The 23,262-nt window shown below is 42.8% G+C and overlaps 1 protein-coding gene across 7 annotated transcripts in view; it reads left to right on the top strand.

Annotated features, from left to right (window-relative positions):
- The window catches only part of LOC137377676 (Krueppel-like factor 12), a 206,511-nt gene that overhangs the window by 68,445 nt on the left and 114,804 nt on the right, over nt 1-23,262 (top strand). For 4 of the 7 annotated variants that reach the window (XR_010976459.1, XM_068047590.1, XM_068047589.1 and 1 more), the window contains one exon: nt 12,127-12,228. Coding sequence is in view for 6 of the 7 variants with exons in the window: in XM_068047590.1 (XP_067903691.1) it covers nt 12,127-12,228 (102 nt within the window). In the remaining variant the exon portion in view is untranslated. Of the gene's footprint in view, nt 1-3,680; nt 3,704-9,769; nt 9,882-11,951; nt 11,975-12,126; nt 12,229-23,262 lie in introns of those variants that run through there. The other 3 variants (XM_068047592.1, XM_068047591.1, XM_068047593.1) reach the window with 3 other exon arrangements.

Raw genomic sequence — 23,262 nt, 5'->3', positions numbered from 1 at the left:
GCCATTCCTTGATCATTGCAACTGATTGCAGTCCAGAATGAATCCTATTTGCATTTATAAATGCTATTTGCATTCATATATTACCTTGAAGCACAGTCAGTTACTTCGAAGCACAGTCAGTTACTTCTGAGTTCTTTAGTTGATGCCCTGTGGTGTTGCATTTGGGGAGTAACGGTCAAATGTAATCTTCAGGTGAAGTGGAGTTGGAGGTTGGGGTATAATGCAAGCAGGCAGTACAGAATAAAGTTTATAACCAGTTACATTTGATGTTCTAAGGAAATGGGAAAAGTTACTGCAATGTGGTAAGCAGAAATGTGGAGTTGGTCAGAGAGGGTGGGTTCGGAGTACAGACTTGACGAGCTGTGAGATGTAAATCTGAGGCACTCCAGTGCCACCACTGGTAGGGGGGTGTAATTACAGCAGGGTATGTTTACCCAGACAGTTTCTATTATTAAATCTGGAATTTATAATGAAAAATAGTTGACGCAGATGTGACAACATGAAGTAAAAAACTGTGTGCACATGTAATATTTTTCATATGTGATGGATAGTTCTCAAAAATTGTATACAAATTGAGATGAATGGATATATAACTTCAGCATGATGTATCGATTGGCAGGTGTACAAGTTAAATACATAGATTTGCAGTTCATTACAAGCCTGTATGAAATTGCAGCCTATGCACTGTATTGTACTTGTGTCCTGAGAGGCTGGTTTTGTTGTTTTGCAGGCATGTTGTACTGGTACAGAGTGAAAGTTTGGTCAATTTGTGTTCAATACCAGCTGGAATAGAGCACTGAGCATTTGCCCTGCTGATGATCCATATGGTTTTTAAATGAGGAGGAGGAAAGTACATTCCTGACAACAAGATGAGTTCTGCTGGCCTGCCTGTCCCTGGCTTTCAGTTTTTGTGGTTTAAAGGAATTTGCCTTTTAATCAACCTCTTTTGTTCAAAAGTTAGGAAAATGACAAAAGCAAACATGCACTTTCTCCCCTTTATTTACACTGTATTGATAAGACCTGAATTAAAAGTCAGTCTGATCCACTGAAAAGGAGGACAAGGTATAATTTGGCTGGCACAACTCGTGTGATTGGAGATTTCCAGCATGTTTACTGACACCCACAGGAAGCACTGTTTGCTCAATCCTTGCCACAAACATTCTGAATAAACCACATTGCATTTCCAGATTTTCATTGGCTGAAAGCTACATTTTACAGCCAATGAAAACCTTTTTTAAAGCTCCTTGTAAAATTGTTTGGGTGATGTCCTATTTAGTAATTTAGGGTTAATGTTTCAACGATAAAGCTATTTGTAGTATAAGGGCCTGAAAGGGTTAATGAGAGTGTAAAGAATACCTCCCACCATAATGATGTAAGAGATCACAAGTGAGAGAGACTTGGCGGGAGATGCAGTATGGCTTCAGAGGAGTCACACAAACTGGTGTGAAGTTGTACACAGTTGGAATGTAATCGAGTTAATGTTCAAAGTACTGAAGACTCAGTAATCTCTCAAAGCTAGACTAACTCAGTATATTAAGGTGGCAGCAGACAAACCAAACATACAATATGGTGAACAAAGGTCGTGTTTACAATTCAACACCCAGAAGAAGAATTGAAGTAATACTTTGAAGAAGGGTGACCTGAAAAAAGCGCCAAAACTGCAGAACTCGAAGAGGCTGTGATGAAGCTCGCTTTTCTGTGGATGAAGGTGGCACAGAGAATCGGGGAATCTCCTTGAAGAGCGTTCAGGCCGCACCACAGAGGTGGGTAGTCAATGGGGAAAAGAAATCTGGTCCAGTGATCGCAGACTTCGAGTTGGACAGTCAAGCAATGATCGGGGATCTGGTGAGCAACCCTGAAAGAGGGTAAAAAATTTGTTTGTAATGGCACTAGGCAGGGAGCACCAAGAAAATCAAAAGTCCTTAGCGAGGGCAGGCTTAGGTTGGCACTATTACATGTGGCCACTGGAGCGAGCGGAAAAAAAAGCTCCAAATACTTGATACTTTAACTGAAGGGAGTAAACCGTGTATAGCAGAAACATTACAAAATTGCATGTAAAACAAGGAACAAATAAGTACAAAGTCGAGCAGCGAGATTTCGCAGAGAGAAATGATGACCATAGCGGGAGTCAGCGCGAGACTGAAAAAGCACAGGAAACTTCCGATACCAGAGGGAAAAATTTAAAAGTGAAAGTAAACCAAATAGAAAACCATGGATCTTAAATTCACAATACTAGAGAGGTTTGGACCATGGAAGGACCAAATCAAACTCAAAATTGGTCACGCTGGTGAAAAAGATTTTTGAGATATAGAATTGCTTCTACGATAGCTAGTCCAAAGCAGAGAAAGTTAACACATTATTGTATTCCATTGGAGCAATAGCAGATGATGGTATTACAAAACAAGGCATTAATAAGACATTAGATGAATTTGTTGAAGTTTGAAAAGCCTTTGATAGCTATTTCAAACTATGGAGCAATAAGATTCTGGAAAGGGCAAATAACAGAAGGGTCCAGAAAGCAGGTGACCTTTGGAAACTAGCTGAAGGATGTGAATATGGAGACCTAAAAGCAGAATTAATAAGAATTAATTGTAGTAGGTATTGCTGATGAATCCCTATCAGATTTATTGCAGTCTTAAGGAAGACCTCGCCCTAGACAAAGAAATTTAGCTGGTGAGACAAGCAGAGGTCTGGAAGAAGAACAGAGCAATCCTGACAGGTGAAGAAAGACCTTGGTTCAGGAAACCTCCAGTGACTGTATGGTCCTGTGCTTATGGGATTGTAAAAGAAGCACCAGAAAGGGGGGTGGGGGAAAGAGTGCAAGACGCCATGAAATCCTGCCAGTGATGTGGCGCCAAACAGTGTCCTGCAAACAAAGCAGAATGCTTTCACTGCAAGAAAGTAGGGCATTTTGGGAAAATGTGCCAAAGTAAAATTTCTACTCCCACAAGTTCAAAAGAAAAAGTCTTCAAGCATAGAGTTGTTGACAAAGTTGAACAATCTCCATCAGGAGAGAAATCAAAAAACTTCCTTGGTGAGACCAGTGATCCTAATCAGGCATTTTGGTCTGCAGATGTCAATGGACATATCTCAAATTTTAAGCTAGATACTGGAGCAAGCATAATCGTTTTATCAGACGAAAAGTGGTTATCAACACATTGCCTGCAACCAACAGAAACTCAGTTAAATGGCCCAGGAGGGGTTGAACTGAAAGTCAAGGATGCTACAGGCAACACTTCAGTACAAGGGAAAGAGGATATTGGAAACACTGTATGTTCTCAGGAATCAAGTATTCTCTCTCTCTCTCTCTCTCTCTCTCTCTCTCTCTCTCTCTCTCTCTCTCTCTCTCTCTCTCTCTCTCTCTCTCTCTCTCTCTCTCTCTCTCTCTCAAGTCAAAGAGCTTGTATTGACCTTCATCTTACAAGAAAAGTGGAAGAAGTTAAGTAACAAGAATCCAGGAGTCACTTCCAAAAGGACTTCCTAAAATTATTTACTGGTCTAGGAAGACTGAAGACTGACTGTAGTATTACTTTGCGAAAAGATGGTAAACCAGTATGTCTTTTCACATCTAGGAAGATACCACACCCACTAATGAAGCAAGTCCAATCTCAGTTAGAAGAGCTGGCCAGGATGGGAGTCATTTCCCCTGTCACTGAACCTACAAAGTGGTGTTCGGGAATGGTTTCAGTTCCTAAACTTAATGGTAATCTTCATATTTGTGTAGACTTTGTGTAGATAAGACTGTGGCAAGAAAAGTTCATCCAATGTTCTCAGTGGACAAAAGTTTGGCAAGGTTATCCAAAAGTATCATGTTCATGAAGCTTGACACGAATAGTGGCTTTTGGCAAGTTCCGTTGGATAAGAAGTCAAGGTTATTGACAATCTTCATTACTCCGTTTGGAAGCTTTTGTTTTAATCGTTTACCATTCGGTATAACAGGTATAACATCAGCACTGGAAATATTCCAAAGAACTATGTTGAACATTCTACAGGGCCTTAAAGGAGTTATATGCCATATGGACGACCTCTTAGGCCACAGTGAATCCATTGAAGAACATGACCGGAGCATTAGTGCGGTTTTGAATCGTCTACAAGACGAAGGCCGAACACCTAATGGAAAGTGAGTTTTCAAAAACATCTATTCGTTTTTTAGGACACATTGCTAGTAGCAACGGCCTAATGGCAGACCCACAAAAGACAAGAGCCATTAGTGAATTCTCACTTCCTACTTCTGTTCAAGACCTTCAACGTTACTTCCAGGGCAACAAGTGCAGGATTATTAGAGCGTTCATGACCGAGAAAAGACTTAACGAAAGCAACAATTTTTTAACTATAATAGGAAGTATGGTACCAAGAACCTATCTAAATTAAAATGTGTGTGCTGGAAATAGTCAGCAGGTCTGGCAGCATCTGTGGCGAGAGAAACAGAGTTAACGTTTCAGGTTAGTGATCTTTTATCAGAACTGGCAAAAGTTAGAAATGTAATGGGTTTTAAGCTGGGGGAAAGAGAACAAAAGGGAAGGTATGTAATAGGACAGAGGGCCGGAGAGATTAACTGACAAGGAGGTCATGGGGCAAAGGCAAAGAGAGTGTGCTAGTGGTGTGGTGAAAGACAAAGCGTTAGTGCAGAGAAAGTGTCGATGACAGAATAATGAACAGCCCTAACCAAAAGCACAAACATGAAAAACGCCGTTTAAGGTAGGCACGTAGTAAAAAAATGATAAAAACAAAACATAAAATAATAAAAAAAAGGGCCAATCATGCTCTGAAATTATTGAACTCTATGTTCAGTCCGGAAGGCTGTAGAGTGCCTAATGGAAAAATGAGGTGCTGATCCTTGAGCTCAATGCAAAATGCTAGTTGCCGTCAAGCCAAAAAGACATTCTGCCTATCACACAAATGAGTAAGGCAGAATGAGTAATGTGATAAATGAATTACAATGCCAGTGTGATGCTAGATATATAGGCCGTACGTCCCAGTGACTGGTGGATTGTATCAAACAGCATGTCCCTTCCGATGCTTGCAACAGGCAAGATGCAGGCCGTACCGAACCAGCCCATGCTTGCAAAACTCAAAACAGTGTCCAACAATAATTCCGCGATTGGACAACATGTGCTAAATAATAAAAGCAAAATACTGCAAATGCTGGAAATCTGAAATAAAACCAAGAAGTGTTAGGCCTTCGTCTTGTAGACGATTCAAAACCGCACTAACCCTCCGGTCATGTTCTTCAATGGATTCACTGTGGCCTAAGAGGTCGTCCATATGGCATATAACTCCTTTTAAGGTCAGCAGGTCTGGCAGCATCTGTGGAGAGAGAAGCTAAATCATCCTCAATGTGCTAAGAATTATGCTGACAACCAATAAAGGTCGTCAGTCGGGCTGGCAGTGTGGCGCATTTGCGCATACTGGAAGCTATATATATTAATACACAGGGCCCTCTTCTTTGCAGACAGAAAGAACTTGTACACCCATTGCGCCTGTTTCAGCTAAACAAAATAAGTGACAACCATTTGCTGGTTCACTCTTCCAGGCAATGCCTTGACCAATTAGAGTCAAGCTGCCTGGTTTAAATTTTAAACAAAGCTTGGCAGTTAACTGTCAGTCGCCATTAACTGGTGCATTCTCCATGGCAACGCCTCTACCAGTCAGAGTCCATTTGCCAATCACTCAGCACTCTCTTCTCATATCGTATAAATTTGTTGCTTTCCCTTACATTGGTCACTCTTGCTAATTGTCCTGATGAGTGAAAGAGGAAAAACTTCGACAAAATGTCTCTGTTTTCAGCAATATTCAAGTTCTATACTACCAAATGACTATTTGAAATAGTCATTGTAGTAAAAGTACAATTCAGACTCCCTAAGCAAATGTATGCAGTGAATTTCATAGATTGCCCTGCTCCAATTTCGGAAGATAATACATCTTGCTGGTTTCCCTTTGCTAGATTACTTAAGTGTTAATTCTTCATGTGTGAAGCTAGATGGTATCTGTCAGTAGTGGGTGCAGAACACCTGAATCTCTCTCTCACACTCTGTCACACTGTTTCTCTCACTCTCGCTCAATTTTTCCAGCAAATACCAATCAGGATCCTGACTGATTTCACCTTTCCCTTGTCCACTGGCACTGAAGTCAATTGTAGGACCTCAACAGTTGAGATCACTAACTCCGCACAGAGTAGGGATTGAATCTAGGGCCTCCTTGTTATGGTGTAGTGCCATGTCAGCCACTGCTTTTGCTTCACAAGGCCTTTGGGAATTTTCTGAACAGGTTTTTACATGAACTTTAATGCTGATTGCAGCTGACTTGAAACATTTATACTGGTGCAAAGTCTCTTGGCGTATAGTGGGCTTTCTTTTGTCCAAACTATTTAATAGATAATATGGGTTGGGCAAACTGTTATTCTTTAAGTGGCATTCAATTTTTCAGGCTAATTTTAACATTCAGAAGGAATGTAGATTTGACTGGGTGAAAGGTGAGATCTTTGGTGATATTTGGTAAAATTTATAAGACGGGTTTGGTTGGTCTTGGGTGACGAGCTCGTTCCAGAATGAAATAAAAGCTGGAACCATAGCAGGTCCATTTTGCGAAGGAGTCACACCTGAAATCTTAACCACTTTTTCATTTTTGTATGCTGTTAAAACTCTGGACAGCGTTTACAGTTTATATCTGAACTAGGTGGAACTTTAACCAGCTGAATCAATACTATACATTGTGCGATATCACTGATCACCTGCTCCCTCCCGAGATCTGAATGCTGTGTGGTAACGTATTAAGGCAGCCTTCACGTTCTTACAGTATTCAGGCATTGTTACCCTACCAGTGTTCCCTGGTGCTTGAAAGCTTTACTCTAGGTCAGAAAATACTTGAATAATGCTTACTCTGTGGATACATTTGCATCATACTGTGGAAAGGGAACAGAGTTGATGTTTTGAGTCAGGTATGACTCTTAAGAAGAAGATGTCATATCTGACTTGAAACGTCAACTCTGTTTCTCTCTCCATAGATGCTGCCAATTCTGCTGTGTATTTCCAGCACTTTCTGTTTTTATTTCAGATTTCCAGCATCTGCAGTACTTTGCTTTTTATTGCATCATACTGTATCAGTTTGGCTCAGTGATAGCACTCTTGCCGTTGAGTCAGAAGGTTGCGGGTTTCAGTCCCACTCCAGAGACCTAGGCAAATAATTTAGGCTGAGACCTCATTACAGTACTGAGGGAGTCCTGCACTGCTGGAAGCGCTGCCTTTTAAAGAAACTTTTAGAAAAGATGTTAAACCAAGGCCCCATCTGCCTCCTCAGGTGGACATAAAATTTCCATGGCACTATTTCAAAGAACAGCAGGTCTCCTGACCAACATTTATCCCTCAAGCAACATCTCTAAAACATAATATCTAGCTGTTATCACATTGCTATTTATGGGACCTTGCAGTGTGCAAATTGGCTGCAGCAATTTCTACTTTAAAACAGTGACTACCCTACAAAAAGTTCTTCTGTGCTTTGGGGAATCCTGATCTCATGAAAGGCGAGTCTTTTAAGTCATTCCTTAAGACAACCTGAAACCAAATTCAAGATATGCTATTCTCATGTATTATAGTTGCTGTTTTGATCAAGCTAAATGGTGCTACTGCATGTTTAGCAAAAATAAAAGCAGTTGTGAAGATATGACTTCAGTGTTGTCATTAGGCTGAATTAGTGCATTCTAACACACTATGGGAAAAATTGCACTCAAGCCCATATGCTGTATTGTGTAACACAATTCTTTTGTGATATTCAAAATTCAGAATGCTGCCCCTACCTGTAACCAACCATTATAAATAAAAAAACAAAAAACTGCAAATGGTGGAAAGCTGAAGGGTGAAGGTTTCAGGTGTGAACCTTTTGTCAAAACCTTTTGATGAAGGGGCCGCACCCAAAATGTTAACTCCTTTAGTTCCCTCCATAGATGCTTTAGGGTTTTCTACTTTTGTTTGTCATTCACCTCGATTTAGTCAAAGCTCTCTCCACAACAATGACTACTTGCATTTATTTAGCGCCGATACCATAGTAAAACATCCCAAGGCTCAATGAGGGTTGAAAGGGCAGTAGGGGGAATTTCCACTGGGGTTCTCTCACTCATCTACTGTAACTTTGACAAAGGGCCACAGAAACCCCAGGTAAATATAAATGGTTAGCCTCTCCAAGGCTTTTACAGCTTTTCGGCTGCAATTATGATGAACAAGCACAAGCTCACCTGTGGAAAGTCACAATGGCCTGAATTTCTATGGGCCCGCAATGAGCGGGATGGGGGGGGGGGCGGGGCCATTCCCGATGCCTTTCCACCTCTGCTGCAGTTTAATGTGGGGTGGTGGCAAGAAACCACTCACCCACCCCAGGCCAATTAGGGCCCTTAAGTGGCCAATTAACTGCCAATTAAGGGCCACCCCCATCTCAACGGGTATTTTACCCGTGGTGGCCGGATGGCTAATGCCCCCAAGAACGCAGCCAGGCATATGGGTTTGGGGAGGGGCCTCCTGATCGGCCACCCTGTGCCTCAGGGCCGCCTCACAGAGGGTGCCGCCCCCCCCACCCCCCCCCAGCCTTGCTGGGCCTGGCTAATTGTTTCCGGTGAGGCGCTAAAAAGTTAACTCCTTTCCCGGGCCATCCTTCCTCTTCCTCCTAAAGCTGGGTGTAATCCCAACAGTGGCCACTGCTCCTGGTGGCGCTGCTGGGACTAAGTGCTGCCAGCCCGCTGATTGGCCAGCAGCTCCATTAGGTGGGACTTCCTGCCTCAAGGAGGTGGAAGTCCCGTCCAAGTCCAATTAAGGGCTTGTGGAGCGAAAAATCCTGGCGTGGCTCCCCAGGCCCAGCAGAGGCAGGCCCGCCCCTGACTTTTCGGCCGGCGGGCAGGACCTTCAACCCAATGTTAAATTCTGGCCACAATATCTATAACCGTACAGTTGAAAGTTTGTTTTTCACAGCCCAGGTGACCATAGTATGAAAGTTTCACGCACCCACTTTATTGGAAAAGAAACTGCTGATGACAATATTGGACTGATGCAGAGTTTTTGTGTAAATCTCTGGCTGAAGTTGAATATGTTTTTAAAAATCATTGCGACTCTTTAAGGAGTGGGTACTGTATTCGGTGGTAAATCTGACATCGATTTGAAAGATATCAGTCTGTAGTAAGCCCCAAATTCTACTGCAAATATAAATCTGCTGTAATGCTTCCTAGATACTGCATAGGTTTCACTCTGCAGGCACTCTGAATTGAGTACTGACAAAGCTCTACTCTGAGTACGCCTCCTGGTTTCCAGGCAACAGCCTTGCCAAAGTAGTGACCTCTGCAACATTTGTTGACAACCCATTGGCAGCTCTGTGTTCTTATCTGTGCAAGGCCAATGCGGCTGATGCATACAGAGCAGCTGAGATCAATGTCCCTTGGGCACAGTGTGCCTAGTGTAAACGATAATGGAGTCACTTCAGCTGCCAGTTCACAACTGTGCTTTTTTTTCCTAGTTTTCTCCTGCTTTTCGAAAGGTGCTGAATTTTGCTAGAGTATGATTCCACAGACATGAGCTGTCCTCTGGTACCAAGTGGTCATTTTTCATGCCAGTTTAGATGGTGAGTGTTGGCAAGTGATTCAGCAGCAGAGGGCATTGTGCCCAGGAGGGATCCTTTCATCTTTTGACATCTGCACATGTACTTTCTATCAGGAGTCATTAAATAATGGTCAGAAGAACGTGCTCAATCTGAAATTTATATAATTTTTTTTCCCCTCCTCCCTCAAACCCAGATGTGTTGAGACCACTGAAATTCCCCAAGTGGCAAGAGGACTAATCATGCTGGCTCCTCTGCCTGGATGGTGTTAAGCTGCTTGAGAGTTATTGTGGTCTGCACTCTTCAAGGTGAGCGGTCAGGAATCCATCACGCTCCTGTCTTGAACCTTGTATAGTGGAGAGGCTTTGAGGGAACGGGAGGTTGAGCTATTCGTTGTAGAGTGCCCAGTCTCTGCTCTGCCTTTGTAGTCATGCTGTTGATGTGGCTGGTCCAGTTAAAATTCTGGCTAATGACCAGCAGGGTGGTGATGGTGGGGTATTCAACAATAGTGGCATCATTGAAGGTCAGGGCCCTTTAATTTGTAGGCAAGGAAATTTGTGTAATTTATTATGAAGCATGGATATCTTCTATTTAGCCTCCGATACTGGTGTACAGAATTTCAACTGTATATGAAATGGCAGAAAGAGGGTTTGAGAGGAAATGATTGCATCACACTCAAATGTGACTATTTACTGATGTCTTTGGGCTTAGGTGGAGGAAGAGGGATCAGTTATAATTACTACATTAATCTATAGTTATCTTCAGATAACTAGTTTATGGTCCAGAGCAGCAAGATTTAAGTAATTCAGGCCTGTAATTTGGCATTTGAGAAGTAACTCTGTAGTGACCTTAGGAGGTGAAGCATTTGAATATTCAACCATGCATGAAGTTCCCCATTTTGTGCCTGTTTAGCTGATGTTGGAATGAATTCCAGAAAATAATGTTTACAGTTGACTTGATAAGGAGGGAGAGCAAATCAACCAAGAGGGGAGAAATTGCAGGAAAAATTGCCAGATTTGTGCTCTGATTATGTGCAGTGAACAAGTGAGTTGTACGCTTGCTATAGCAACACTAATTGTAGGCTGGAATAGGAGTGTTCAGCTTCTGAATTGGTTCAGTGCTTATATTTTAATCTTTATAGTGTACTGCAAACAAACTTCAGTACAGGAGACCATTCAGTCCATGTTGTGCTTGTGTATCTGGCTGGAACCAAATACTTGGACAATAATGTGATTAGAACATGCAGTCTGATCTGGGATGAGAAAAGATGCTGTTGTGCCATGAAGTCTTCACTAAACACATGGAGTGACCTACACAATAAAGAAACTGAGACTATCTAGATCTGGGTTATTGGATCCAATTTAATTTTTGTTCTTGTCTGCCTGCGTAAAGATTGTTTTGAGTTGCTTCTTGCAGTGTGTTTTTTTTTCCAGGCTAGGACAAACTGATGAGAAATTACTTTTAGGATCAGCCTTTCATGGTTAGGTCACCAGGTCAATATTTGATGTGGCCTTCAGGAATCAAATCGAGACTTGCCACTGCTTAATGAGTTATTCTGCTGGCAGCCTGGGCTATGACATTGCACTGTGGGGAGAATAAATCTGTAGCAGCATAGCAAGAGTTAAATTTCAGAAATTGTGCTTCAAAATGCCCTCATCTTTATCTTCCAGTGTCATCATTATTGGATAATGGATTAGACTGTGTATATTACCAGAACAATGTTCTTCGGCCTTCTTACTATGTATATACTCACGTATACACATACAACATATGTTGAAAAGGGAAGGATATATGTATTTTAAATTTGCCAAATGTTTTGGTGTGTTGTACATAAACCGTATCAGTGCAGCCATTTGTACTGCTAATGATGCAGCTACATTTGTACTGCTAAATGGACAGTACATAAATGCTAAGTCAGGTGAGTTCGACCTGATTTATTCTGGGGGCAGTAAATGTCCTAAGAAATGGGTGTTAAAATAATCATATCAGTTTTCCAAACATCCTGTTAATTTTTTTAAATTGGGGACTGTGTTTCTTTTTTGGAAAATAGTTGGGGTGAGGTAGTGAGCGAGGGTGGCGTGGGGGTCATGCCATCTATTCATCCCTCATTGTCTGTGAATAACACTGCTTGAGGGAATGAGGCCTCTCTTTATTTCCGCTCTGTTGGAGCACCAGTGTTCTGTTTGCACAGGGCAGGGAGGCAGCTCTTCCCAGCAATCTGCGTAACAGCTGGACCTCTTCTGCCCTAGAGTAGTAAATTAGCAGCCTATACTCCACCCTAGAAGAGGGTGGAGCCAGCAAACCTCCAGCAGTCGACACCTTGAGATTAGAAGCTGTTTTTTAAAAAAAAATCAAAATGGGGTGTGTGTCAGTCTGTGTGCTGTGTTCTTAACAGGAAAAGGTATTGTGTTTTTTTAAAATCCTTTTTAACTTAATAGCTTCATCTTCTGCTTGGGTGGAAGAAGCTGTTTGTGGTTGAGAGTTCAGGGAATAAAACTGTTCTGATGGCCTGCTTTTCTTCCCACCCCTCCCCCACACTTTCCCTCTCTGCAGAGCTCTGTAGGTACTGGGGATGTGGAGTACAGCAGTATGCTAATGCTTGAAGGAATGCCAGCTATAAGAATCAAAACGGAGCCGCCGGAACCTAGGCAAGGGGTAAGTCCAACTCTCCAGACACTTCACTAATTACTTCCAGACCTCAGGAATGTCAGGAACAAAGTACCATAGTCTGAAGAAGGAAGGAAAATATTCCTGTGTCGGGGTTTAAGTCTCATTTCTCTTAGTTTTAAAAGGCAATGTCTAATGTGATCTTTTGTTTCATGGACCTTTTGGTCTGTTTTTCTCTTTTTAAAAAAAAATTAATTTTCATTTACTTCCACTTTTTGACAGGGCCAACAGTATATTTTTGAAGTAAATCATTATTAAGCTTTTGTGTCTCTGATTTTCTCCTGTTTACATATTGCCTGAAATATTATTTTTCCTGGTTTTTAGTAATCCTTTTCCTCACTTACAAATGTGACAAGGGTGTGGGGTGGGGTTGGGGAGAGAGGAAATAGACCATAAGGCCAACCTTCAGTATTTAGGAAGTTGAAAGATTTAACCCTTTCATTGGTTCCATTGACATGCCTTCAGATCTGCATTAACTAATAGATAGGTTTACTGGTTTTTAGTTTTGTGGGATCAGAATCTCTTCCAGTTTTTTTTTAAGTAAACATTTTTAAAAAAATACAGATTAGTTATAAAAGAAGAATTATTTCTTAATGCATTTTAAATGAACAAAAGCAGATATGTTTATAAACCCTGTGCTTTCCCTGAAGATACCAGCCACAGCCCTGAACCTCTTTTTTTTGGGTAGTTTCCATGTCACCAGTAACGTAAATGGTACAGAAAAGAACCATAGCAGACTTATGATTTTTTAAAAGTGAAATGCAATTTGGATTCTCCTAATATTCAAACGTTCAGGTTAGAATCATACAATGGTTACAGCACTGAAGGAGACCATTTGGCCCATTGTGTCCATGCTGGTTCTCTGCATGAGCAACTCAGCTAGTGCTGCTCTCTAGACCTTCCTCGTAGCCATGAAAATTTATTTTCAGGATAGAACCTTTCTTGTTTTATCTCTGGTGTTCCAGCTATGATTGTTTTTGTCTGGGTTTTTAAAATGAAAATATTCAAGTACTGAACAACTATTCACTTTCTTGTCAAACTATTGTTTCCTTTTTACTAAAAATCTGAACAACTTCTATTTATATAGCACTTTTACGTAGTAAAAAGTCTTGAGGCACTTCACAGGAGCATCTTAAATCAAAATATGACACCGAGCCACATAAGGAGGTATTAGGTCAGATGACCAAAAGCTTGGTCAAAGAACTTGGAAAAAGCAGGAGAATTCTTGGCTGATTTCATTTAGTGTAGCAATGGAGTTGCTACATTTGGTGTTGGTGCCTTTTGCTGGGGGTAGGAGAATTAATTGGAATTCCCAGTCTTGGAGTTCTATCCACAGATCTCTGTTGGAAAGTATGGGTGTATGTAAGTTGGGCTAGCACAGAGCAAACTGTTCCTATGGTTGAATAACCTGCCAACATTCTGTGCCTAGGCTTGCACCTAAAGAAAGGCTACTTGGGTGAGGCATCAAAGGAATGCCTAAACCTATGGAACCATATTGCAACTTGGATCAATCTGTGGCATGTTTGATATGGATAGCTTGCTCATGTATCATTTATTTTCCATGTCTCAATTGGTTGACTTGCTACCAGGTTCAGATTTACTATCCTAACCCTTGCTATACCTAAATGCTAAGATGACTAGTCTGTGTCTATTCTGTTCCTTTCTACTCCTCCAGTATATCATTAGTGCATCAATCTACCACAATTTGCAACACGTACAGCGGTTTGATGTGTTACAGATGAAGTTTGCTCTCAATCTGTATTTACTTGGAGTTTTGCAAAATTCATGTACATCTTTGTATTACATGCATTGCTGTCTTAACTAAAATTGACATGACCATGACACTATGTCACTGCTTTAGAACAATTCAAAGTAATTCCATTTCATAGAGTAAATTTGGGGTGAACTCCTTGTAAGGGTGGGGGATTGCCCCAATACTCAAACACCTCAAGTGTTGAATGTCTTGTACAAACGAGAGATCTTTTATTACAAGCATGCAAGAAGTCGTCCTACTCTCACGAGTGATTGTAGGGGTTCTGCTAGTACGTTGTTGCAGTGGTCATTTTATACAGTTTTACAGGAGGTTTACTTGGTAAGCTGTTTCTTAATTACATTATTTCCCATCTATTGCCTTCCCTGATTTAGTCCTGCCTTGGTTATATTATTCACCTCATCAACCCCTTGATTACCCTATTCATAGGATTCTTAGGCTATTCATAGGATTCGGGTGTCTTCCTTGTGAGCTCGTTTCCTTCTGATTAGGTATTCATATAATTCATGTGTCTAGCAGGTAAGCTTTCTCAAGTTACAGGAACCAAAGTTACGCCAAATATCCCATGGTTCCCTACGCCAGTCACCCCTACAGACCCCGCTTTGGCCCTTGGCCAGCACTTGGCCCAAGGTAGCCATTACCCTGTGATCCTCTGCCCGTCGAATAATTCAGGGATCCTACTTGTTTTGATGAGCTTCGGATCCTTCTCTTGCATTCTCTCACGACCTCGCCGGTGTCCTAGTGACCAGGCTTAGTCTGGGATTGATACTTTGTATTATTCTGCATAAATTACAGCAAGTTTAGTCAAGCCTGCAGCATTCCCGGAGTACACCACTTCAGTCCCCCCTTTTGGCCCTAGGCTACTCACAAGATGGGCAACTAATGCTAAGTGCTCCTTGTTCCATCACTGTTGGCCAGAATGGTGGTTCACACAGTTTCATTTTCTAAATTATGTCTAACATCTCAATTTAGGTGCCAGGGTACAACATTCAACCATAAGTCCAATAGCAATTAGCAATTGCACTGCTACCAGTACATGGGAATCAATTCTCTTCCAGGGAATGCCCACCCTAATACCCCAGTCCCAAACCTCCTCCCACCACGATGCGTCCTCCAGTTCAGCTACCACATCCTCTCCCAGTTGCTTGACCTGCTGTTGGATTCGGCAATACTGCTTCATTGCTGTCCGGGCCACTTCCCTCCCCTTCAGTAGATGTTCCAGCAGTTTAGGGATTCACTTCCCCTCGGGAGGCAGGTATCTCAACAAGTCCTCCGTTAGAACATAGGTTATGCTCATCCACTCCCTACTGGGAGGCCAGATGTGAGTTATCGCTGAATGTCCGGTTGTCGTTGGGGCCTGTGGGTGGAAGCAGAAACTCGAGTTGATCACTGGGCAGTGGATGCTCCCGTACTGGTATTAAGGTTCGCTGGTGGTCACACAGTATTCCCCTTCTCCACAATGTGCCACCTGTGTTGGTTCATGGCGGATGCTGGAAATTTCAAGGGTACAGTTTAGGGTGCTATTAAAACAATGTGCGGCTCTCATCCCTATCCCTATGGGATGGATACTGACAACATTATTCCCTACACCCAGCCAGTGAGATCCTGTAAGGAGGGAATCTCTCTGGGTTATGTATTTGGGTATGAGGTAGTACTTTGGCCAATTGCTATCTCCCATGATCCCTGTTTTCTCTACCCCGAGAAGGGTTTGGATGCCCCTGGTTCATTAGTATGTTGCTAGTATGTTGGTTAAATTTAAAATCTAACTTAAAATTCCATTTAAACATTGCTTTGCTCAATATGATTAAGATGTTAGCCAGCTCATCATAGCTAACAGCCATAATTCATTAAAAAATACCGACTGACTCTACACAATTATTCTAGCAATTCAATTTTTTAAAATTGAGTTACAGTTGAATCAGTGAATCTGGCTATGCAGTTCATCCACGAAGCTAGCCAATGTGCTCATGTACATTGAATAGAGTCTAACAGCCTCTCTCGTTCAGGATACAAATAATGAACAGATTACCCAAAATAGGACCCTGCAGTCAACATTCATGTTGGTTAGGCAATTTAATAACAAATTACTTGAATAGAACTTAATCCAACAAGTAACTGCATACAGATAGAATAGGGGTTATAAAGTTAGAACTACAGTGGATGATACTGACGCTAGATTTATGCATTACTGCTTTAAGTAGAAAGGGAACCTTCATTGCCGCACTTTACAACTTCAGGCACTGCTGTTCCTCATTCCCAGCTGCCTGAGCTACTTCTTAGGCATGCTTGTTTGTTAACCGTGATATTTAACGTTCCACGTGCCTGATCCCAATTTCTTATAGAATAGGCCTTGTTGGGTCCCCCAGTCAACCGACTTGGTTCCTTCCGTGCTCGTGGTTGCCAGACATATCAACAGTACTGCAGTTTTCATGGTCCTGTAAAGAGAGAACATAGCGGACGCTGGTCGTTGCCAGTTAGTCCTTATCATTCTTTGCGTTTCCATACTCCTTGATCTATGTTCAGTGTTTCCACCAGCCTTTCCCTTCCACATCCACACGTACAAGTGTTGCTGGTCATCGGGACGTGGTAAGGTCCTTGCCAGCAAGATGCTAAGCCTGGTTTTGCAAGTAGGACCCCAACAATCACTTGATCCCCCACTCCTGGCAACTCTTCCCTGTCCTTTAGGATAACTTCCAAGTTCTGATGTTCCCGACTTAACCACATTTGAATTGTGTCTTCTTTAACTTGCTGCAAAAGTTTGAAAGGCTAAAACTGGGTTTTTTGCTGGACTTTTAAAAGGCTCCAGACTTATCTTTATATTTGGAAAACAAACTGGAGCTTCATCCCCAGTTGCCGATAGTTTGTGCCAGTTTTAAAATTGCACTGAAAATCACAAATTCAAGCACACAAACATCATGCGCCCAAATAATATAAATAAATCCACATACACCCACAGACAGAAAAGGGTAGCGTGTGCGTTTAAAGGAAGGGAAACAGAAATAAATCAATTACGTCAACAATCCCAATCCTCCTTTCTTCAAATGTCTTGCAACAACTATAATTAGAAACTAAAGGAAAAAGATAAACTCTCATAAGCAGACAAACGCCAAGAGATTTATGCAGCAGTCTTTCACAGTCATTCTTTGGTGAGTATTCTGAACTAGCTGATATGCGTCCCCATTTCTGAGGCCCATAGCCCTAGCTACACAAGTCTTCATTTCGTCCCAGGTGCCTCGAGCCATTCTCCCTTCCTCTGGTAGGGCTGAGTAAATCTAGCTCCTGCTCAGCTTCACGACACCTCTGCTTCAACAATATCTTGGCTGCCCCCCTCTTTTCCCTTTCCCTTGATATATCTGCACAATATACCTTCGGGAATTCCACTTTCCTGGCCCACTAAGTTAGAAACATAGAAAATAGGAGCAGGAGTAGGCCATTTGGCCCTTCGGCCTGCTTCACCATTCAAAAAAGATCATGGCTGATTGTCTAATTCAGTACCCTGTTCCCGCTTTCTCCCCATATCCCTTGGTTCCTTTGGCATTAAGAAATGTCTCCTCTATATGTCTTGGTTGTTCCTCCTCTCATTTATCCCTTTCTTTCTGTAATTGACTTTTTGTCCTGTCAGCTATGACACACCTATCTTCTCTTTCCTTCATTTACTCAATTCTAACTCCGACTGTCTACGCTTTTCCTCCTGCTGTTTGGGCTTTAATTTCTGTCTTTGCATGTTGACCCCTGCATCTACTGTTCACCGACAGGGTCATCCAAAATCTGTACAACCTGGACCCACCCTATAAATTTCACCACCACCAAACAAAGCAAGTTAGAAAGCAATGCTTCCTAATAACTTAAACACTCCTCTTTATCGTAGCTTCTTCTAGCTTCTTTTAACTTACACCAGTTTAATACAGTATCACTCAGATGCTTCACACACATTCACATTTACCTTTCAACCACTTCTGAACACACAGACCAAACACCAACATAGACCCACACACACACGTCGTCCTTCTTTTGTCGTTTCAGCAGTATTCTAGATGACATTGGAAGTACCACAGTAATTTCTACCTGTCATTTCCTGAAACTTATTTCTATCTCTGGACTTGGTTCTGGACTGGCTGTTAATTTGTTTCTGCTTTTGGAAATGTTTGTGGACTCGCCGGCAGAGTCCCATATGAAAATTGATTCTGATCCTAATTGCATTATGCTTCAGACCTTTCTTTTGGCCCTTCCACCATGCGCTTTGTACTTCTGGGGGGGGGTGGGGCATTAGATTTCCACTTATCTTTTTCTTCATTTTACTTGTCAAGTTCTCGTCTGTTACAAACCTGATAAGGGACCCCTCCGGTCCCCAATCTAGACCTTCTGTGCTATTGGTCATTCTGTTAGGGTGTGGTCTGCCCGAGCTGTATTGACCTGTGGGATTCCCTTAAAATCCCCTGCGTGGCTTCACCTACTATGTGACTCTGCGTTGCGGCTTTCTCAGTGCGGCTCTGCCTGGTTCTCTCAACTCGTGACCTACTACCCTGGCGCGCGCTTTGATCGCTCGGCACGCGAGTCTCCAGGCGTTGGTTCTTTTGATACCCACTTAAAGTACTAAACCCATGACTGTGAGGTAGACCTTTCCTAACTACGGGTGGTAAAGTAAAAGGTACTCACCCCTTGATTGGTCTCCTCACTGTCGCAGTCCTGATGTGGTGTATTCTGCCAACTACACCAAATGTAAGGGGTCAGGGCTCGCCCTGATACCCAAAAATGCCTCGAGAGTCAGATGTCTTGTACAAATGAGTGATCGTTTATTACAAGCATGCAGGGAGAAGTCCTACACTCTCAAATGATTGTAGGCATTCTGCTAGTGTGTTATTCCAGTCGTCATTTTATACAGTTTTACAGGAGCTTTACTTGATAAACTGTTTCTTAATTACATCATCTCCCATCTGTTGCCTTCCCTGATCCTCATCCTTCCTTGGTTATATTATTCATCTCATTAACCTCCTGATTACCCTATTCATAGGATTCGGGTGTCTTCCTCCTGAGCTCGTTTCCTTCCGATTCTTTCCTTCCTTCATATAATTCATGTGTCAAGTTACAGGGACCTAAGTTACACCAAGTATCCCATGGTTCCCTACGCCAGTCTCCCCTACATCCTCTAGGTTCAAAAATGAACAGATAATAAGACGAGCAGTCTGACACCACAGGCAGTGGGGGGTGGAGAGAGCTGGTAGGCAGCGCTGGATGGCTTTGGATGATGGGCAGCATATAGATTTAAAAAAAAAATAGAAGGGGGCCAAGGATAGATCCTTGTGGTGGGGTGGGGTGTACTCCAGAGTTAACGGTGCAGGTCTGGGAAGAGAAACTATTGTAGGGGATTCTTTGGCTATGACTGGATAGGTAAATGTGGCACTAGGTATGGCAGTTCCATTCAGCCAGACAATGGAGGTGAAGCGTTGGAGTCTATGGTGTGGTGAACCATGCCAAAGGTTCCATAGAGGTTGAGAGGTTTAGGAACGATAGTGTAGCAGACATAGAGGATGTCATTTGTGGTTTTGATGTGGGCAGTTTTGGTGCTGTGGTAATGGCGTAAACCTAGTTGGAAAGGTTGAAACATAGAGTTGGAGGAAAGATGAGTGTGGATTTGGGAGGTCACGGCACATTCAAAGATTTTGGTGAGGAAAGGGAAATTGGGGATGGTGTGATTGTTTGCTAGGACAGAGGAGTCAATGGTGAGTTTTTTGAGGAGGGAGTGATGGTTGATTTGAAAGGGTGGGGTCGGTACCTGAGGAGAGGGGACTGTTTACAATATCAGCTAGTATAGGGGTAGGAAGGAACATTGTGTTCAATTTAGTGGGAATACGATCAAGTGAACCTGAGGTGGACCTCTGTAACAAGTTAGGCTCAGAGAGCATGAGGGGAGATGGGACAGAAACTACAGAAAAATACACTTTAGGGCTAGAGCAGGGTTAACCTGGGGGAAACTTGGCTGGGTGGGGAAGGAGAAGCTAGAGATGTGGCAGGGATGGCTGAACAGCTCTAAAGGTCCATGAACTACTTGCACTTGTTGGGATTGAGGGTGGAGGGAGCAGGGAGAGAGGGTCTAAAGAGATGTTTAGTAGTGGAGAAAGGACCCTGAGGTTATCAGTAATTCAGGAAGATTCTGGAGTAATGAGCATGGCCTGATGGTGCTCGATGTCATCTAGCCAGAGCTAGTGATGAGAGTTTCTTTCCCCCCAAGAATAGAGGCAGAAGTAAGTGGAGTTGGAAGGGGGATGAGGATTGAGTGGTGAGAGAAGCAAGAAAGTGATGGCCTTGTCAGTGATTGAGACAATGAGAATAGAGAAACATCATGAGATGCTAGTGAGGCTGTTAATGTGGTTGGGTGAGTTTATACGCAGGGAGAAGTTAAGAGGAGACAAGAGGGCAGTGAAATCAGGAGAGGGTTGAGATGGCGTTTGGAATCACCAATGGTGCGAGATCGTTCTGCAGAAGTGGAAAGAGGAAAGAAGTCAGGATATCTCTATGAATAACTTGGGGTGTGCCTTGGGTGAACAGTAGAGAATAAGGATTTTAAGAGAGGTGGTAAAAGTGGAGCAAGGAGAGATGCTCAAAGGAGTAGAAGGACAGACCAAGGTGAGATTCGGTAATGAGTGTCAACACAGTGGTTTGACGTGGCAGGTAATGTGAGGTATAGCGTGGTGGCAGGCTTCGTAAAGGGAAAGGTGTTATTACCTGTAAGTCAAGATTCTATCAAGACCATAACAATGCAGTCATCCACAATGAGGTCCTGGATGGCAAGGGCTTTATTTGCAAGGTAACGAGCATTCTGGAGGGATATGCAAAGAGGAGCAGCGATCGTTGATATGTAGGCAGAGTCCATGGAGTCAGTAGTGGGAGGGGGTATGTGGGACATAAAGGAGGTTGACAAAATTAGCCCTCATTGGGTGCACTGGACGGGGCAGGGGGGAATGTCAGCAAGAGCAAAGAATGTGTTAGTTGGGGTTTCTCCTCCTAAAGAGGTGACAATTGCCTGATGAGGCATTCAGGGAATGCCAAGAGAGGCACAGACGGAGCTGTGGACTCAACCAAGAGGGAGTGGACTCATCATAAAGGGAGTAAAGCCTGGGACCATGACAGGAAGGGCTGAGTTAGGGATTTGGTGCCGGGGGAGCGGGGGCAAAGTACCTAACAGATGAAATGATTGGAGGCATGACTGGGTAACAAGACTGGGAGGAGATAGAAGAGATGAGCAAGAAAATGGGAGGTAGAAATAATGGGCTTGGGTCTGAAGCAGCAACCAAAATGTTCCACATTTCACTCAAAGCACTAATTTGAAATTCCTACTTAGTGCAGGAAAATAGTCTTAACCATAGAATGCTATTTTTAGCCGTGGGACAGTGCCTTTAGTTTTCCCATGTGTTTCATTCAGGGCCTTGTATATAAAAATATAACAGGAAAACGTGCTACTTAGCCCAACCAGTCTGCATCCACGTTTACCCTCTGGGATGAACATACAGGCCTAATAGTCAGCAATGGTTGTTTGGCATGGAAGAATGACCACATGTCTTGCTTGTGACCTGAGAACCTCCACCAGTCTTTGTGGTGCCTAATACTTTGATATAGAACAGCTATGAAATGATGGCTATTTTATTAATGGAACATTCATGATCCTTTAAGTATTGTAAGAGCAATCTGGAGTCCTAACGTTAATTTGGAATAAAAGCAGACTGCCAGTGGTGATTTTTGTAGTGTGTTGGTTACGTCCCATCTCCATTGTATTTTTTCCCTTTTTTTATTGGATACTCAAAATGCATTCACACATACATTTTATGCAGTAATTGTACTGTTAAGTGTACATTCAGATGTATATTTTATGAAGCCATTGCAAATTTTGGGAAGTGGAGGAGAAGATACGAAAGGATTGACTCCTGCTGAGGTCTGCAGAGTATTCGAGTTCTGGAAGTAGCGTTTCTTCTAGTAGTGGTGTTAATTGAGACTTTTATTGACTAGCTAATGGAAGGCCATATTCTGACTTCCATGGAGAAGCTGGCCTAATGTGGTGATTCTTTTTTTCATGCCATGCTCTTGAATGCACCTGAAGTGAATACTCTTGGGAACTCCCCTTGCATCAGTTTGGGAAAAGGGTTGATAGAACTTATGAGATGCTGAAGGAGGTAATGGTGCCAGGCTGTGAGGGTGCAATGGAGTGCTTTTTTTTAATCCATTCATGGGATGTGGACGTCGCTGGCCAAGCCAACATTTATTGCCCATCCCTAATTGCCCTTGAGAAGGTGGTGGTGAGCTGCCTTCTTGAACTGCTGCAGTCCATTTGGGGTAGGTAGACCCACAGTGCTGTTAGGAAGGGAGTTCCAGGATTTTGACCCAGCGACAGTGAAGGAACGGCGCTATAGTTCCAAGTCAGGATGGTGTGTGACTTGGAGGGGAACTTGCAGATGGTGGTGTTCCCATGTATTTGCTGCTCTTGTCCTTCTTCTTGGTAGAGGTCGTGGGTTTGGAAGGTGCTGTCTCAGGAGCCTTGGTGCATTGCTGCAGTGCATCTTGTAGATGGTACACACTGCTGCCACTGTGCGTCGGTGGTGGAGGGAATGAATGTTTGTAGATGGGGTGCCAATCAAGTGGGCTGCTTTGACCTGGATGGTGTTGAGCTTCTTGAGTGTTGTTGGAACTGCACCTTTCCAGGCAGTTGGAGAGTATTCCAACACACTACTGACTTGTGTCTTGAAGATGGTGGACAGGCTTTGGGGAGTCAGGAGGTGAGTTACTCGCCTCAGGATTCCTAGCCTCTGACCTGCTCTTGTAGCCTTGGTATTTATATGGCTACTCCAGTTCAGTTTCTGGTCAATGGTAATCCCTAGAATGTTGATATTGCTGAATCCCCCACTGGTAATGCCGTTGAATGTCAAGGGGAGATGGCTAGATTCTCTCTTGTTGGAAATGATCATTGCCTGGCACTTGTGTGGCACGAATGTTACTTGCCACTTATCAGCCCAAGCCTGGATATTGTCCAGGTCTTGCTGCATTTCTGCACGGACTGCTTCAATATCTGAGGAGTCACGAATGGTGCTGAATATTGTGCAATCATCAGCGAACATCCCCACTTCTGACCTTATGATTGAAAGAAGGTCATTGATGAAGCAGCTGAAGATGGTTGGGCCTAGGACACTACCCTGAGGAACTCCTGCAGTGATGTCCTGGAGCTCAGATGATTGACCTCCAACAACCACAACCATCTTTCTTTG

This window comes from Heterodontus francisci, chromosome 15 (genome assembly GCF_036365525.1).
Source record: "Heterodontus francisci isolate sHetFra1 chromosome 15, sHetFra1.hap1, whole genome shotgun sequence".
Lineage (NCBI taxonomy): Eukaryota > Metazoa > Chordata > Chondrichthyes > Heterodontiformes > Heterodontidae > Heterodontus > Heterodontus francisci.
This window is presented reverse-complemented; position numbering and strand designations above follow the sequence as displayed.